The 18724-nt window shown below is 42.9% G+C and overlaps 2 protein-coding genes across 3 annotated transcripts in view; both read right to left on the bottom strand.

Annotated features, from left to right (window-relative positions):
* The window catches only part of LOC126072018 (adhesion G protein-coupled receptor E4-like), a 150342-nt gene that overhangs the window by 54529 nt on the left and 77089 nt on the right, over positions 1 to 18724 (bottom strand). The gene's annotated exons all lie outside the window — the stretch shown is intronic.
* Positions 17098 to 18724, bottom strand: part of LOC126072010 (adhesion G protein-coupled receptor E4-like) — a 66110-nt gene continuing 64483 nt past the window's right edge. For both annotated transcript variants that reach the window (XM_049876588.1, XM_049876587.1), the window contains exon 16: positions 17098 to 18551. In XM_049876588.1, coding sequence (XP_049732545.1) covers positions 18519 to 18551 — 33 coding nt within the window. In that variant the 3' untranslated portion in view covers positions 17098 to 18518. The remainder of the gene's footprint in view (positions 18552 to 18724) is intronic.

An 18724-nucleotide genomic window follows, 5' to 3' on the forward strand; every position in this document is an offset into this window, starting at 1 on the left:
TAAACACTAAATAACAAGAGAAATTAAGGATGAAATCTGGGTTGTTCTGACCCAAATAAAACATTTTCTTGAAAAATACAGACGACAGAGGAAAAGTTTTTGATTGCTTGAATGATAGAACTTAGTGTTGGTACGATGAGAGACCCACACAATCCCTTATTTTACGCGTTTGCTTTTAGAAATACCAACACACATTATAAAACAGAAGGCATTGTAAGGGTTAGAAAAGGAAGAAAAGAGGAGATTTGGAGATTTTTTAATGGAGTATTCATGTTTTCTACGCCAAGGAAAAGATCTTTTTCCTCTTGTTCAATAATAGTATTCACCTTTTAATGGATCCTTCTAGATAAAAAAAAAAAAACTTTTTTGTTTTTTTAAATAGCCCTAGAAAATTCACAAGCTGTAAGACGATGCATCTGCTTTGGACCTCAGGAAGTAGAAAGTGGGAGAAGAGTTACAAATACAATGGTATATATTATTGAAGAATCACCCTGAGGCTGTCCTTAAAGACTGCTTGAAAATGCCTATGGGCTTAGGAGACGCTAATCTAAAAAAAATGCCGCTTAGAAGCAAGGATGTAAGACTTCTCTCACCTAATTTGGACATGTTATCAGGAGGGACCAGTCCCTGGAGAAGGACATCATGCTTGGTAAAGTAGAGGGTCAGCGAAAAGGAGGAAGACCCTCAACGAGACGTGCTGACACAGTGGCTTCCACAATGGGCTCAAACACAGCAGCAGTTGTGAGGATGGCGCAGGACTGGGCGGTGCTTCTTATGTTGTATATAATGCGCTATGAGTGGGAACCAACTCGACAGCACCTAACAACAACAAATCTTTACCAAAGCAGATTGTCAGGTCTTCCTTCTGCAGAGCTGCTGGGTGGGTTTGAAGTGCCAACCTTTCAGTTAGCCCTTGAGCACTTAACCGTTGTGCCACCAGGGCTCCTTCCATAAACATGTCAGCCAAGAAACCTTAGGGAGCACAGTTCTTCTCTGTAACATGTGGGGTCACCACGATTTGGAATTGACTCAATCACAAGAGGTTTTGTAATTTGCTAATCACTGGGTGTGATGCAATGTAAGAGCTAAATTAAATGGATTGGTGATGGAGAGGAGGAAATCAGTCCTTGGGGACTCAAAGGGGTAAGCAGAACATGACAGGGACTCAGTTGCAAAGGGCTCCTTCCCTCTCCTGGAGAAAGGCTCCAGATCCCGATTTTTTCCCCCTTGGCCTTTGGCCATGAGTAGACTTACCTCCTCCTGATAGTGCCAGCAGGATGCTGAGACCTGAAACAGAGAGAAGAGGGGACAGTTCAGACAGGGAATGCCCAGGACTCTGCTGGGGGCCTGTTCTCCTACTGCTTACCTCTACACACTAGCTTCATGGCACACTCCTGGTACGGCAAACACCAGGGCATCATGTATTACTGAAGCATGAGTGGAACATGTGGCTGCAGCTTGTGTCCTGATTTCTGACATTCCGGCAGCTACTTCATCTTTTTCTCCAAGTCTGGCATCAAAAGGCCAGTCTCCTTTCTCTATTCAATAGTAGAGCTTTACCAAGGAGGCCTGGTTGTGCAGTGATTAAGGACTTGGCTGCTAACCAAAAGGTTGGTGGTTGAAACCCACCAGTGGTTCCACAGGACAAAAGACCTGGCAATCTGCTCCTGTAAAGTTTACAGCCAAGAAAACCCTAGAGGGCAGTGCTACTCAGTCACATGGGGTAGCTATGAGTCAGAATCAACTCAACTGCACCCAACAATAGCAACAGTATCTTTACTAGTCTGGACTTCTAAGCCAGCAATGTCCGTCAGAAATATAACGTGATGTTTTGATACCAGACGCAACATGCATGAACCTTGGAAACATTGTGCTGAGTGAAATCAGTCACAAAAGCACAAATATTGTATGATCCCACTTACATGAAATATCTGTTGTTGTTAGCTGCCATTGAGTCAGCCCCCGAATCATGGCGAACTCATGTACAATAGGATCAGACCTTTAGAATCACAAGTTTTTTGCTGGCTAATTTTAGGAAGTTGAGAGCCAGGTGTTTCTTCCTAGACCAGCTTTGCTGGAAGCTCTGCTGAAACCTGTTCAGTGTCCTAGTAACACTCAAGCCTCCACTGATAGTTGGGTGGTGGCTGCACATGAGGTAAACTGGCTGGGAATAGAACCTGGGTCTCCCACATGGAAGGCAAGAGCTCTACCTCTGAGCCACCTCTGTCTCATCCCACAACTCTAGCCCTTCATGAACACACCCTTCACTGTCTTCTCCTTTTCCTGCCTCTCCTGGGCTTCCTGGGGTCACCACCCAACAAACTGCTCTCACACCCAAGTTCTTGTCTCAATGTCTTCTTTGGGGAGCCCAACCTAAGGGCTCAGTGTGAGAGATAATAATAGGACTAACAGTTATTTCTAGAGAAAGTGACAAATTTAGGGGAGCAACCAAAGTTAGCATGCAGGGGGAGGGAGTTCTTTGTTACACTCACCTGAGATGAGAAGCAGGTACCTGCTGGACATAGTGCTGAGATCCAGGTGGCCAGAACCTGAGATAATAAGGAGGATGTTAGCATGCTATTGTTGTAGTTGTTGTGTGCCATCGAATCAATTCCGACTCATAGCAAATCTATAGGACAGAACAGAACTTCCCCATAGGGTTTCCTAGGCTGTAATCTTCACAGAAGCAGATGTCTACATCTTTTCTTCAGTGAAGCTGCTGGAGGGTTTGAATCCCTGACCTTTCGGTTAGCAGCTGAGTGCTTAACTGTTGCACCACCACAGCTCGTTTAGTATACTATACACAATGACATATACATATATATGTGTATATATATGTATTTTTATGTATATATATATATATATATATATATATATATATATATAAACTCTGGTGGTGTAGTGGTTAAGTGCTATGGCTGATAACCAAAAATGGTGACAATTCGAATCTACCAGGTGCTCCTTGGAAACTCTATGGGGGCAATTCTAGTCTATAAGGTTATTATGAGTCGGAATTGGCTCAACGGCAATGGGTTTGGTTTTGGTTTTTTATACTATATCTGATATAATATATAAATATACAATATTATCTAAATACAATATATAAATATACAAATATTTTATATTTACATATAATATAGTATATAAATATATAAATGTAATTATATATAATTTGATAAAAAATATACAAATCTATGGATTCCCTGGTTGCCACAAAAGGTCAAATACTTAACTGCTAACAGAAATGCTGGCAGTTCAAACCCACCCAGAGGAGCCTTGGAAGACAGACCTGGTGATTTGCTTCTGAAAGCTCACAGCCTTGGAAGCCCTGTGGAGCACAGCTCTACTCTGACACACATGGGGTCATCATGAGTCAAAATCAACTAGACAGCAGATGTTTTTAAAATATATAAATATAATCTATATAGAATTTATGAAGTGTATGTAAGAAATAGATTATATATAATTACATAATGTAAAACCGATGTATAATGTATTTACATAAATATGTTTATATTATAAACTATCTCTCCTAAAAAAAAAAAAAAAACCCAAACCCACTGAGGTTGAGTTGATTCGAACTCAAAGCAGTTCTATAGGACAGAGGGCAACTGCCCATAGGATTTCCAAGGCTGTCATCTGTACAGAAACAGACGGCCACATCTTTCTCCAGCAGAGCAGCTGGTGAGTTCTAACTGCTGAACATTCAGTTAGCAGCAGGTGCTTTAACCACTGCGCCACCAGGGATCCTAAGAATCGACTTGACAGCCCTGGGTGTCATGGGTTACACAATAGGTAAACCACCTCTCCTATTTTACAAAAAAAGTTACCATTCCATCCACAACCTTATATATATATGTGTGTGTGTATCCACTCACAAAGTCCTCACATGCGTGCAGATATGGGTATACGATCTTGTATCTGCATGAGATCCCTGGAAGACACCTAAGGAACTGCTAACACTACTTGTCTTGGAAAACAGGATCTGATGCCTGGGAAGCAGAGCAGGAAGGAGACTTTTCATAGTTTGCGCTTTTGTACTTTCTGAATATTGTGCCAGTGATTGTATTTTATATTCAAAGAATAAACAGTTTCTAAAGGAGAAAATAATGGAAGTGTTAGACATCACTGAAGTCCCTGGATGGTGCAAATGGTTAACGCACTCAGCTGCTAACCGAAAGGTTGGAGGTTTGAGTCTACCCGCGGGCACCTCAGAAGAAAGGCCTGGTGATTTACTTCAGAAAAATCAGCCATAGAAATCCCTACGGAGCACAGTTCTACTCCGACACACACGCAGGCGCCATGAGTTGGAGTTAATGACATCAGTATAAATGAGCTTTTCAAAGGAGACTTTAAAAAGCAATGTAATAAATGCCTTATGGGTATCATTTTAAAATTGAAGAACTGTGCTAATGTTACGTCAGTGGGTAATTGGGATTAGCATAAAACTTTCAGTGGGCATTAGCAAAGACCCTATGCTCTGCAAGTCAGCTAAGCCACTCACAAAGTGGCACCGTCGGTGATAAAGGCACTGATGGAGAAGATGCTTCTAATGGTTTGAAGACGATCATTTCACCAAATGCAAGGGGGAGACAGCCAGCATTTAAATATGTGTGACAAAAATAATTCGATACCATAAATGAAAATAATGCTGTGGGAGGCTATTAAAATAACATAGGAATTGGTGTCCCTGAATTGAACATGTGAAAAATGTTGAATTGATAATGCTGTGTTTTCTATATTTTTACGACAAAAAAATAACATACAAAGCAACTGTGATATAGCATTGGAATAAAATGCCAGTTATACAGCAAAATACATAATGTCACATTTAAAGGAATTATAAATGCTAGCAGGAGAATCCCCCAAGTGTCTGTCAGTTTGTTGTACTGTGGGGGCTTGTGTGTTGCTTTGATGCTGGAAGCTATGCCACCGGTATTCAGATACCAGCAGGGTCACCCATGGAGGACAGGTTTCAGCTGAGCTTCCAGACTAAGACAGACTAGGAAGAAGGACCGGTAGCCTACTTCTGAAAAGCATTAGCCAGTGAAAACCTTATGAATAGCAGCACAACATTGTCTGATACAGTGCTGGAAGATGAGCCCCCCAGGTTGGAAGGCACTCAAAAGATGACTGGGGAAGAGCTGCCTCCTCAAAGTAGAGTCGACCTTAATGACGTGGATGGAGTAAAGCTTTCGGGACCTTCATTTGCTGATGTGGCATGACTCAAAATGAGAAGAAACAGCTGCAAACGTCCATTAATAATTGGAACCTGGAATGTACGAAGTATGAATCTAGGAAAATTGCAAATCGTCAAAAATGAAATGGAACACATAAACATCGATACCCTAGGCGTTAGTGAGCTGAAATGGACTGCTATTGGCCATTCTGAATCAGACAATCATATACTCTACTATGCTGGGAATGACAACTTGAAGAGGAATGGTGTTGCATTCATCGTCAAAAAGAACTTTTCAAAATCTATCCTGGAGTACAACGCTGTCAGTGATAAGATGATGTCCATATGCCTACAAGGAAGACCAGTTAATATGACTATTATTCAAATTTATGCACCAACCACTAGGGCCAAAGATGAAGAAAAAGGAAGGTTTTTATCAGCTGCTACAGTCTGAAATTGATCGAACATGCAATCAAGATGCACTGATAATTACAGGCAATTGGAAAGCAAAAGTTGGAAACAAAGAAGAAGGATCAGTAGTTGAAATACATGGCCTTGGTGATAGAAACAATGCCGGAGACTGAATGAGAGAATTTTGCAAGACCAACGACTTCTTCATTGCAAATACCATCTTTCACCAACATAAACGGTGACTATACACATGGACCTCGCCAGATGGAACACACAGAAATCAAATTGACTACATCTGTGGAAAGAGACAATGGAAAAGCTCAATATCATCAGTCAGAACAAGGCCGGGGCTGACTGTGGAACAGACCATCAATTGCTCATATGGAAGTTCAAGCTAAAACTGAAGAAAATCAGAGCAAGTCTATGAGAGGCAAAATATGACCTTGAGTATATCCCACCTGAATTTAGAGACCTTTTGAAGAATAGATTTGATGCACTGAACACTAGTGACCAAAGACCAGATGAGTTGTGGAATGGCATCAAGGACATCATCCATGAAGAAAGCAAGAGGTCACTGAAAAGATGGGAAAGAAAGAAAAGACCAAGATGGATGTCAGAGGAGACTCTGAAACTTGCTCTTGAGCGTCGAGCAGCCAAAGCAAAAGGAAGAATTGATGAAGTAAAAGAATTAAACAGAAGATTTCGAAGGGCCTCTAGAGAAGGCAAAGTAAAGTATTATAATGACATGTGCAAAGAGCGGGAGGTGGAAAACCAAAAGGGAAGAACACGCTTGGTGTTTCTCAAGCTGAAAGAACTGAAGAAAAAATTCAAGCCTTGAGTTGCAATAGTGAAGGATTCTATGGGGAAAATATTAAATGATGCAGGAAACATCAAAAGAAGATGGAAGGAATACACAGAGTCATTATACCAAAAAGAATTAGTCAATATTCAACCATTTCAAGAGGTGGCATATGATCAGGAACCGATGGTACTGAAGGAAGAAGTCCAAGCTGCTCTGAAGGCATTGGTGAAAAACAAGGCTCCAGGAATTGATGAAATATCAATTGAGATGTTTCAAGAAACAGATGCACTGCTGGAGGTGCTCACTTATCTATGCCAAGAAATAGGGAAGACAGCTTCCTGGCCAACTGACTGGAAGAGATCCATATTTATGCCTATTCCAAAAAAAGTGATCCAACTGACTGTGGAAATTATAGAACAATATTGTTAATATCACATGCAAGCAAAATTTTGCTGAAGATCATTCAAAAACAGTTGCAGCACTATACTGGCAGGGAACTGCCAGAAATTCAGGCAGGTTTCAGAAGAGGATGTGGAACCAGGCATATCATTGCTGATGTCAGATGGATCCTGGCTGAAAGCAGAGATTCCCAGAAGGATGTTTACCTGTGTTTTGTTGACTATGCAAAGGCATTCAACTGTGTGGATCATAACAAACTATGGATAACACTGTGAAGAATGGGAATTCCAGAACACTTAACTGTGCTCATGAGGAAACTTTACATGGATCAAGAGGCAGTTGTTCAGACAGAACAAGGGGATACTGATTGGTTTAAAGTGAGGAAAAGTGTGCGTCATGGTTGTAATCTTTCACCATATCTGTTTAATCTGTAGGCAGAACAAATAATACAAGAAGCTGGACTACATGAAGAAGAACGGGACATCAGGATTGGAGGAAGACTCATTAACAACCTGCGTTATGCAGATGACACAACCTTGCTTGCTGAAAGTGAAGAGGACTTGAAGCACTTACTAATGAAGATGAAAGACCACAGCCTTCAGTATGGATTACACCTCAACATAAAGAAAACAAAAATCCTCACAACTGGACCTATGAGCAACAACATGATAAACGGAGAAAAGATTGAAGTTGTCAAAGATTTCATTTTACTTGAATCCACAATAACACCCACGGAAGTAGCAGTCAAGAAATCAAAAGACACCTTGCCTTGGGCAAATCTGCTGCGAAGGACCTCTTCAAAGTGTTGAAGAGCAAAGATGTCACCCTGAAGACCAAGGTGCGCCTGACCCAAGCCATGGTATTTTCAGTCACATCATATGCATGTGAAAGCTGGACAATGAATAAGGAAGATCGAAGCAGAGTTGACGCCTTTGAATTGTGGTTTTGGCGAAGAATATTGAATGTACCATGGACTGCCAGAAGAATGAACAAACCTGTCTTGGAAGAAGTGCGGCCACAATGCTCCTTAGAGGCAAGGACGGTGAGACTGCTTCTTACATACTTTGGACATGTTTTCAGGAGGGATGTGTCCCTGGAGAAGGACATCATGCTTGGCAGAGTACAGGGTCAGTGGAAAAGAGGAAGACCCTCAACAAGGTGGATTGACACAGTGGCTGCAACAATGAGCTCAAGCATAACAATGATTGCAAGGATGGCGTAGGACCAGGCAGTGTTTCGTTCTGTTCTGCATAGGGTCGCTATGAGTCGAAACCGACTCGACGGTACCTAACAACAACAACAACAGGAGAATGGCATTATGAGTGATTTTTCAATTTCTTCTTAGTCAACTGTAATTCTGAATTTCATACATTATTTGGTAATAAGAAAATAATAATAGTAATAAAACACTTCCCTGGAAGAGGAAACAAAATGGTAAACACAAAGGGTTTCTCTTGGCAGCTTCATCTCTTTTCTGTACTCCTGTCTTGATGTAGCCATTCTATTTTGGTCTCGAAGTTTGAAATCCTTTAGGGTCTGCCTGTGTGCCTGTGGGGTAATTTTCTCAATGCCTCACCCGTAGTTATGCACCGGCCATAAGACACTTAGGTGGCATTCAGTACACTTGAGTTTGAATCCCAGATCCACCATTACTATCAGAGTGGCCCTAAGGTGGTGACTGTACCACTGAGTCTCAGTTTTCTCATCTGCAAAATGGGGCTAAGAAAGAGCATGTACTTCATACTTCACACACACTCACTGTGCTGAATCAGTGAGACGACCTTCCATAGAATATGACCCCTGCCTGACAGACAGCAAGTGCTAAATTATGTTAACTGTGATGAGGAGAGGAAATGATAATGACAGTGATGGTGGTGATGGTACCGTTGATGGTGGTAATGGTGATGGTGGTAATGGTGAACATGATAATAATGGTCGTGATGGTGGCGGTGGTGGAGATGGTGATGATCGTGATGGTGGAATGTTGGTAGTGAGGATGGTGAACATGATGGTGGTGCTGATAATAGTGGTATTAGTGGTGGTGAAGGTGGTGATGGTGGTAATGATGGTGTTTGTGGTGATGGTGGACATAATAGCAATGGTAGTCATAGTGGTGATGGTGAAAGGAATGATAATGGTGGCAATGGTGGAGGTGCAGGTGGTGGTGGTGAAGATGGTGATGGTGGTAGTGACGAGGGTGGTAATGGTGGTAATGGTGATGGTGGGGTGTTGGTGGTGATGATGGTGATGGTGCTGGTCGTGGTGGTGACGGTGATGGTGGTGCATTGGTGGAGATGATGGTGGTAGCTGGTGGTGGTAATGGTGGTGACAGTGATGATAGTGATGACGGTGTTGGTGGTGATGATGACTGACGTGACAGAAATGGTGATGGTGGTGGTAGATGGTGGATGGGAGATGGTAGAGGTGGTGGAGCTGATGGTGATGGTGATGAAGGTGGTGGTTACAATGGTGGTCATGGAGATAATTCACGCTTCTTCCATGACTCTGGTTATAGCCATGACTTTGACTCACATCTTACCCAGTGTGATGAGAATTCAAAAGGGTCCTGTGGGGTCCCCACAGTAACAAAGTAGTGCTCTGAGAGGGACCATCCCAGAGGAATCTCTGGTCCCTGACAGCCCTGAACAGGTTACCTGCACTTTATGCACTGGAATATTGGATGTAAATACAATTTTACTAAAGAGACTTCTCTTTTCCCTTCCTTTACCAGGTCTTAAAAACATTTAGGGAACTTCCACTATGGGCCAAGTACCTTCTTAGGTGCTTGGTAAATATCATCTCATTGAAAGCTCACAACCACCCAGTGATATAGAAGTTATAATTATCTCCCCACTTTTCAGAAGAAGAAATGGAAGTTCAAAGAGATTATATCACTAGCTCAAGGTCCTGCTGCTAATAAAATGCAAAGCTAAGACTTGAACAAAATCTGCCTGAGTCCAAAGCCCATGTCCACCACCACACCAAGGTCATAAATTCCAATACTTCCTGGGAGCTAGACATGGAACATAAATATGAGGCCATTGGTGAGGAGCAAGGGGCCCTGGTGGTGCAACGGTTAAGCACTCGGCTATTTACTGAGAAGTTGGTGGTTTCCACAGGAGAAAGACCTGGTGATCTGCTCCCATAAAGATTACAGCCTAGGAAACCCTATGGGACAGTCTCCTCTGTCACGTGAGGTTGCTATGAGTTGAAAATTGACTTGATGACACCCAACAACAACAACGCCACAACTGCTGAGGACAGTGGAGACTCGGAGGCCACAGGCTGTAAATATCTGAAGATGTTAAAATCCACCTCTTCTTTAAATATACAACCTGTAGACTAGCAGTTCACAACTTCTGTAGTAGAGAATACTGCCTGATTGAAAATCAAATTCTTTAAATGGGACTCTTGTGTCCCTTAGAGAAAATACACTCAATCACTTCCTGGTTGTCTTGCCTTCTCTCAACACTTGTCTTTTTTTGATGCACGGTGCTCTTCCTCTCAAAAAACCTACTCGAAAATATACTGTAGACAATACTGGGGAAAGCAGCACAACTTGTCCAAGCCAAGGTTGTGGAAGCTGCACAGAAAAATCCAAATTCCCTGAGGGACTGAATTACTGGGCTGAGGGCTGAGGACCATGGTCTCGGGGGACAGCTACATCAGTGGGCATAACATAGTTTATAAAGACAATGTTCTAAATCCTCTGGTGAATAGACTGTGGGCTCTCAAAAGCTTGTGAGTGGTCATCTAAGATACCACACTGTTCCCACCCCATCTGGAGAGGGGAGAAAGGAGAAAACCAAAGACACAGGGGAAAGATTAGTCCAAAGGACTAATGGACCACAAGTACCACAGCCTCTACCAGACAGTGTCCAGCAGAACAATATGGTGCCCAGCTACCACCGCGGACTGTTCTGGCAGGGGTCACAAGACAGGGTTCCAGACAGAGCTAGAGAAAAATGTGGGACAAAATTCTAACTCACAAAAAACACCAGACTTACTGGTCTGAGACAGACTGAAGAAATCCCAAGAGTATAGCCTCTGGACATCCTTAGAGCTCAGTACTGAAGTCCTTCTTGAGGTTCACCCTTCAGCCAAAGATTAGACAGTCCCATAAAACAAAACGAGACTAAAGGGGCACAACAAACCTGGGACAAGGTCAAGAAGGAAGGAGGAGACAAAAAAACTGGTAATGGGGAAGTCCAGGTTGAATAGGGGAGTGCTGACATGTCGTGGGGTTGGCAGCCAATGTCACAAAACAATATGTGTATTGTTTAATGAGAAACCTTCATGTAAAGCACAATTAAAAAAAAAAATACCATAGAAACTCCCATTATTAAGAAATCCTAACCAGATGAGAACAATCACTTTTTGCGGCCTCACTGGAAACCAGTTTTACTAAAGCCAGTATTGTATGTAAAAGAGGTGATAATATTTTTCAAAACAGCAGAAGCTTCTAGCTATGTTTATTTGGAGAGATTCTGGCCATGACCCACAATAAGAAATATTATATTGATGATACAGTACTCATGTATGGACACTTCCATATATGTATAGAAATATCTATGCATATATATACATACACATTGCCAGTTCAAATTCCCCCAGCAGAACAGCAGGAGAAAGTCCTGAGCATCTACTTCTGTAAGGTCACAACTATTGAAAACCCTGAAAATTTTACTCTAACACACATGTGGTCACTGTGAGTTGGAATTGACTCTACAGCAAGGGACTTATATAGAGAGAGAGAGAACTAAACCAAGCTTCACAAAACAGTACTCACCACATGCAGTATCTGATATTTTATAATTAAAGTCCTTTTTGTTTCTTTTACAATGCTGCTTGTTACCCACTGTCATAGTTATCAAGTGTTGCTGGAACAGAAACATCCCGAGAGAAGAGCTTTAACAAAGAGAAATTTATTCTGTCAGTCTAATAGGCTAGAAGCCTGAATTCAAAGTGCCAGCTCCAGGGGAAGGCTTTCTCTCTCTGGTGGCTCTGGGGGAAGGTCCTTGTCATCAATCTTCCCGAGTCCAGGAGCTTCTCAGTGCACGGACCCTAGGTCCAAAGGACATGCCATTCTCCTAGCTCGTTTCTTGGTGGTATGAGGCTCCCCATGTCTCCCTGTTCACTTCTCTCTTTTATATCTCAAAAGAGATCATCTTAAGACACAACCTAATCTTGTAGATGAGTTCTGCCTCGTTGACATAACTGTCACTAATTTTGCCTCATTAACATCACAGAGGTAGGATTTATAGGTAACAAAATGGTGGACAATCACACAATATTTGGAATCATGGACTAGCCAAGTTGACATGCATTTTTCAGGGGGACAAAATTCAATCCATAACACCTGCTAAGTTGGTTTCTGAACTCTGTAGGGAGTCACAACCAACTGGTTACAAAATACTGACCTGTGTATCTCTGTACTTTGGCCATGAAGACAACATACGATCCTTCACTGTGAGCTTGGCATTTAATGTGCTTATGTGTTTATTTGCAGGGGGAGGTAGCTGTGTAGCATGTGGAAAGGCATGGTAATTCACTATGTCACCTTGGTCAACTCCCTGCTGGTTTTAGACCTTGTTTTCCACATTTTTAATAACAAATTGATTACACTCTGAGTTTGTTCAGCTCTTCTCGGAGCTTTATCAATTTACTTCACCTTAAGCCCACTAATTCACAATTTACCATCTTCTTTGAGTGTGCTCAAGCATCTCAGTATTTTCCACTCTATCACAAAACAACACGCACATTCCTCGCCCAAGCAGAAGTGAGAAAATGAAAGAGAGATAGATGCCCAGACAGCAGCTTTCAAGGAATAAAATAACAGGACATGTGGTGAGGCTGCCTGAAAAATTCTAGAAGCAGAATGTTTTCTAGACCCAAGATCACAGTAAAACATTTTCTATTTTCTGTCAGAAGACACTAAACCAAATCCTACTTACCCAGCAAGATGAAAAGTCCTGGCTTCTCACGCAGCCTGGTGGCTTCTCAGAGGCAACAAAAAGGAAATTGGCCTCTTCTTATCTTGAGCTTCAGTTTCTCAAGGAGGTTTATGGGTGGGTGAGATGGCTTGGGGGTGTAGGTTGGGGAGTTTGCATAATGCTAGGCCCATCAGTTCTCTCTTCCTGAGTCACTTACATACCACATTAGGCACGCCCCTCCCCCCAAACTAATGTGCCTCAGGAAATGAATTTGGGCAAGAGGATGGAGTCCAAAGAGGAAAATAAGCTAATGGAAACTGGTGCCAACTCCCAGCCAGGCTAAGAAAATGGATCTGACTTTGAAGGGGTTCCTTTAGTTGGTGAACTTCTTAGCACAAGAGTTAGTGTGGGAAGGAGTCAACAGATCTATGTATTACCCAGTTCCCTATTACCAAGTCTCTTCTCAGTTTACGCCCTTGGGAAGTGACTTACCCATAATCTTGGTCTTTAGGATGGGGCAACCCAACATAACGACACTGATCTTCTTGGCTCTTAAGGAGCCCTGGTGGCGCGGCGCTTATAAACGTTTGATTTGAACCCACACAGCGGCCCCCAGAATGAAAGACCTGATGATCTGCTCCCCTAAAGATTCCAGCCAAGAAAATCTCATGGGTAAGTTCTACTCTGTCACCTGGGGTCAGTATGAGTCAAATATCAACTTCAAGACACCTAACATCACATGACTCGTAAAAATCTTGACTGGTCTCTTGGCATGTTGAACTGAAATTTTCATCTCAATTGTGTTAGAAGAATCTTAGTAAGATCTGGCACAAATACAGAAAACACACCTTAGTTTGGCAAATCCAAATACACATCTGGTGATTCCCCTTTGTCTCGATTTTATTACATTTATGAAGCACTCCCTTATTGTCCCTATTAACAACGGAACAAAGCATTGCCTGGTCCTGTGCCATCCTCACAATTGTTGTTATGTTTGAGTCCATTGCTGTAGCCACTGTGTCAATCCATGTCATTAAGTGTCCCCCTCTCTTTTGCTGACCTTTTACTTTACCAAGCATTATGTTCTTCTCCAGTTACCGGTCCCTCCTGATAACGCGTCCATAGTACGTGAGACTGAGTCTCGATATCCTGGCTCTAAGGAGCATTCTGGCTGTACTTCCATGAAAGATCTGTTCTTTCTTCTGGCAGTCCATGGTATATTCGATATCCTTCACCAACACCAGAATTCCGATGCATCAATTCTTCTTCCGTCTTCCTTATTCATTGTCCAGTTTTCCCATAGGTATGAGGTGATTGAAAATACCATGGCTTGGGTCAGGCGCACCTTAGTCCTCAAAGTGACATCTTTGATTTTTAACACTTTAAAGAGGTCTTTTACAGCAGATTTGCCCGGTGCAATATGTCATTCGATTTCTTGACTGCTGCTTCCATGGATGTTGATTGTGGATCCAAGTAAAACGAAATCCGTGACAACTTCTATATTTTCTCCATTTATTATTGTAAAAATGGTGTGGCAGCAGCGTTGTCTGACCTCTTCTCTAATTTCACAAGGGCGGAGGAGAATCTTTATCAACCTCCACAGCCCAAGGCTGATTCCTATGAGGCAGAGGTTAGACATACCTCCTCTCTCCAACCTTTTTAACAATGCTGACACTAGCCATCCCTCCCAGGGCACTCTCTACTTCTCTACTAGTTCCGATAATTCGTTGCAATGGCCACACAGAGCTCACAGACCACACTCACGGTTATGGGGTTTCTTAGCAAAGTAACAGGTTACAATTCAGGATCAGGAATGACTCAGGATACGGTTGTTCAGTCAGGAAAGCTTCTCAGCCGCACTCACAGGCAAAACTCTCCCTTGCCCTTGGCCTCTCGGCCTTTCATTCCCCACCACTGCCCTGCTTAAGAAAATGTTGCAAAGCCCTTTAGCCAATAAGTACCCAAGGGGATCCCATTCTGCTAGGAAGCCTTCTGCCCAAATGCGCTCAACTCTCTCGTTCTGTGGGTAGGCACACCCATTGTAACTGGCTGGTTCCGTGGGCCAGGAAGCCTACTGCACCGTCTTGCACCAGTCTCCACTTCTGCTGACATTACTTGGCCGCTGCTGCTTCTTGTGTTGTCTATGGCGTTACAGTTCTCTCTCTCTCTGGCTCCTGGGTCTAGGAGGCTCTCAGCATAGGGACACTGGATCCAAAGGATGCACTCCACTCCTGTCTCTTCTTCTTGGTGGTAGTGAGGTCCACCATTTCCACTTCTGGGTTGGCTCATTTTAAGCCTAGTGGGATGGCACAGCTGACCAATCCCCTTGTTAGGCTTCCACATACCTTATTTACATTGTTCCACCTCCACACAGGTATCCTGCACCTTATTTGCATTATTAGCACACTATCCAATCCTTTTGGTGGGCCACAATCACCTTATTTGCATAGTCTCACCCAATCTTTTGGTGGTGGTTAAAAGACCATGGCTAGAAAGGCCATATAAATGTGACCATCCCATTGCAATCATGATGGTGTTTATTAGTCTAGTTGTGAGGATTTTTGTTTTCTTTATGTTAAAGTGTAAACTGTAGTAAATTCTGTGGTCTTTGATCTTCATCGGTAAGTGCTTCAAGTCCTCTTCACTTTCAGCAAGCAAGGTTGTGTCATCTGCATAACACAGGTTGTTAATGAGTCTTCCTCCAACGCTGATGCCGTGTTCTTCTTCATATAGTCCAGTTTCTCAGATTATTTGTCCAGAAGTAGACTGCCACGTCCTTCTCCCTAGTCTGTCGTAGTCTGAAAGCTCTGCTGAAGCCTGTCCACCATGGATGATACTGCTGGTATTTGAAATACTGGTGACATAGCTTCCAGCATCACAGAAACACACAAGCCACCACAGTATGACAAAAGTAACTTTGGTCAGGACAGCTTCTTTGCCTCGCTCTCAGAAGGATGTATGTTGTTGTTGTTAGGTGCCGTCTAGTTAGTTCTGACTCATAGCAACCTATGTACAACAGAATGAAACACTGCCCCATCCTGTGCCATCCTCAGAATCATTGCTATGCTTGAGCCAATTGTTGTATACCAAGTATGACATCCTTCTCCAGGGACTTATCCCTCCTGATAACATGTCTAAAGTATATGAGACGTAGTCATGGGTGACCCTGCTGGTGTTTGAGTATCAGTAGCAGAGCTTCCAGCATCACAGCTACTCGCAAGCCTCCATAGTATGACAAATTGACAGATGCATGGGAGATATATATGTATAAATATATATATATTTATGTTCGTTGTTGTTAGTTTTTGTTGTTAGGGCAATAGAATGAAATGTTACCTAATCTGTGCCATCCACATGATCATTGGTATGTTTAAGTCCATTGTTGCCGCCTTCCAACCTGGGGGGCTCATCTTCTAGCACTGTATTGAACAATTTCCTCTTATGATTCATACGGTATCCACTGGCTGATTTTCAGAAGGAGATCACTAGGCATTTTTTCCTAGTCTGACTTAGTCATGAAGCTCCACTGAAACTTGTCCACCATGGGTGGCCCTGCTGCTATTTGCTCACATAGCTTCTAGCATCCTAGCAACATGCAAGCCACCACAGTACAACAAACTGACAGACAGGTGGTCTGGGTATTCATCACGAGCCAGGGACCATGCCATGCACTCACATGTATTATATCATGGAATCTTCACAATTAGCTCTGTTGTTGTTGTGTGTCATCAAGTGGATTTTGACTCTAGTGATCCTACGACAAAGTAGAAGTGTCCCATAGGGTTTTCTAGACTTTGATCTTTACAGGAGTAGATCGTCAGGTCTTTCTCTCATGGAGTCGCTAGGTGGGTTCAATCTGCTGGCTTTGCTTAACAGCCAAGTGCTTAACCGCTGTGCCGCCAGGACTCCTTCTCTATGTGGTAGTTACTGTATCATGGTCCTGCCAGGAAACAGATGCACACTCAAATGCAGGAATGAGGCAAGTTTATTGAAGTGTTTATTACAAAGGTGGAAGCAGGTTGGGGACAAAGCAACAAGGGATAATGGAGCAGCCCAGGGGTAGTAACATGGAGAGCTGTTAACAACCTCCAGGCCTGTGAAAAGCAAAGGGAGACAGAGGTTCCTGAAGACCTGGAGAAAGGTGTAGGAGCCTTCAGTGGACAATACAACCAACCCGTGGCCTCACAAGGAGGGAGCTGGGGAAAGAAATATCCCCACCTCACTTTCCTTCCTTCTTCCAATCTCCTGCCAGCACACTCCATTAGACACACCCACCCCAGACACCTTCTGGGGTTCTAGTCTACCCAGACCAGCCTTTGGGGGCACAATGCAGGAGTTGTGGAGAAGAGGGAAGGGTGGATCTTGAAACCACTGCGATATGCCATGTTATTTGGAGTCTTGGCAAATATTCAAGATGTCGTTAAGAAAACAAAATTATGTACACCTAGCTCTACGTTTAGGTTTGAGAACATTGTCAGGCAAAAAAAAAAAAAAAATGGGGGATAGGGGGTGCTGGTGTCCTGGCTATAAGGCCCATCCCATCCACGATGTGTCCTTAAGTCTGAGTGATGGTGTATTTTTGCGTTCTAAGAATGCAACCATCCGTTTTTGTATTTCTTCATGTGGAGAGTATTGAATTCAGCAAATGTTGAGTTATGAAAGATCTTTGGGAACAAAAAACACAATACCATATAAGTGAGGGAGACGAATGGGGAGAAGGAGAAGCCAGAGAGGCCCCCGTGAATGAAATCCAGGTGTTAGCCAAGGAGTAAGAAACTCAATTCCATTTCCCTCATTATTAAAATACATCCCTTGAGACATCCCAGGTAATTGACTTAATGTCATTTTTAGTGTTTCTGTTCTACCGCCTGGCTCACTGCATATTGCGTGGGGTCTTAAAAGCTTGCAAGCCATCCGAGGCACAACAATTGGTCTTTATTCACCCGGAGCAGCTGATGAAGAAAGAGAGTCAGGAATAGGAGGAGGAAATGGAATGTGTGGCTAATTGTTTCCAGGAACAACTGCCTCCTTTGCCACGGGACCAGAAGAAGTGCATGGCGCTCAGCTACCATCACTGAAAGTTGTGACCAAATATTCTATAGGATAATCCTCTTCAAGGCGAAAAATTCAGAACAGAACTTAACATTCTCATGGGATCTAGACCTTCTGGAGTCATAGAAGCTTGATGAAACCCTGAAACTAGTGCCCTGAGATAATCTTTAAACCTTAAGCCAAAAATATCCCCTGAGGTCTTTTTAAAATCAAACAATAGTTTAGCTTAACTGTAAAGAATGTCTACCTTGAGCACTGCGCTCTTTGGAAGAACTATCTCCATGGGATCAAACTGACAACAGCAACATGAAAGGTCAGACAGGAAGCTTAGGGGTCAATGAGTTCATTTTAATGGGGGAGGAACAATTTGGAAAAGGAGGGCGAGAATGGTTGCACAGCTCAAAAAATGTAATCAGTGTCATTGAATTGTACATGTAGAAATTGTTAAACTAGCATTTGTTTTGCTGTGTATACTTGCAACAACAATAAAAAAAGGGAAATGAAAAAAGAAAAGCATTCCTTGCACGTGTAATGGCTCATGAGCCACTACTGCATGCTGCCTCTAGGAATTCTCCAAAATAAGGGAAGGAGTCAAGACTTCACAGGGAAAAGATGCACATTGTGGCTCTTGCACAATCCACGCAGGACCACAAGGGGCGCCATCGATGAGCAGATTCTTTAGCCAGCAAGAAGATGAGCTGGCGGTTGTGGATGAGTGTAAGTGGTGTCTTTGGTGTCTCTCTTATGTACAACCTTTGATGAGTTCCCGTTCCTCCTAAAGGGGAGAGACAATATGGAGATAAGCCGAAGAGAAATTACCAAACCAAACTAGTTGCTCTCAAGTCAACTCCAACTCCTGGCAACCCCCTGTGTGTCAGAGTAGAAGTGTGCTCCACAGGGTTGTCAGTGGCTGATTTTTCAGAAGTAGGTCACAAGGCCTTTCTTCCG

Source organism: Elephas maximus, chromosome 3 (genome assembly GCF_024166365.1).
Source record: "Elephas maximus indicus isolate mEleMax1 chromosome 3, mEleMax1 primary haplotype, whole genome shotgun sequence".
In the NCBI taxonomy this organism is placed as follows: Eukaryota; Metazoa; Chordata; class Mammalia; order Proboscidea; family Elephantidae; genus Elephas; species Elephas maximus.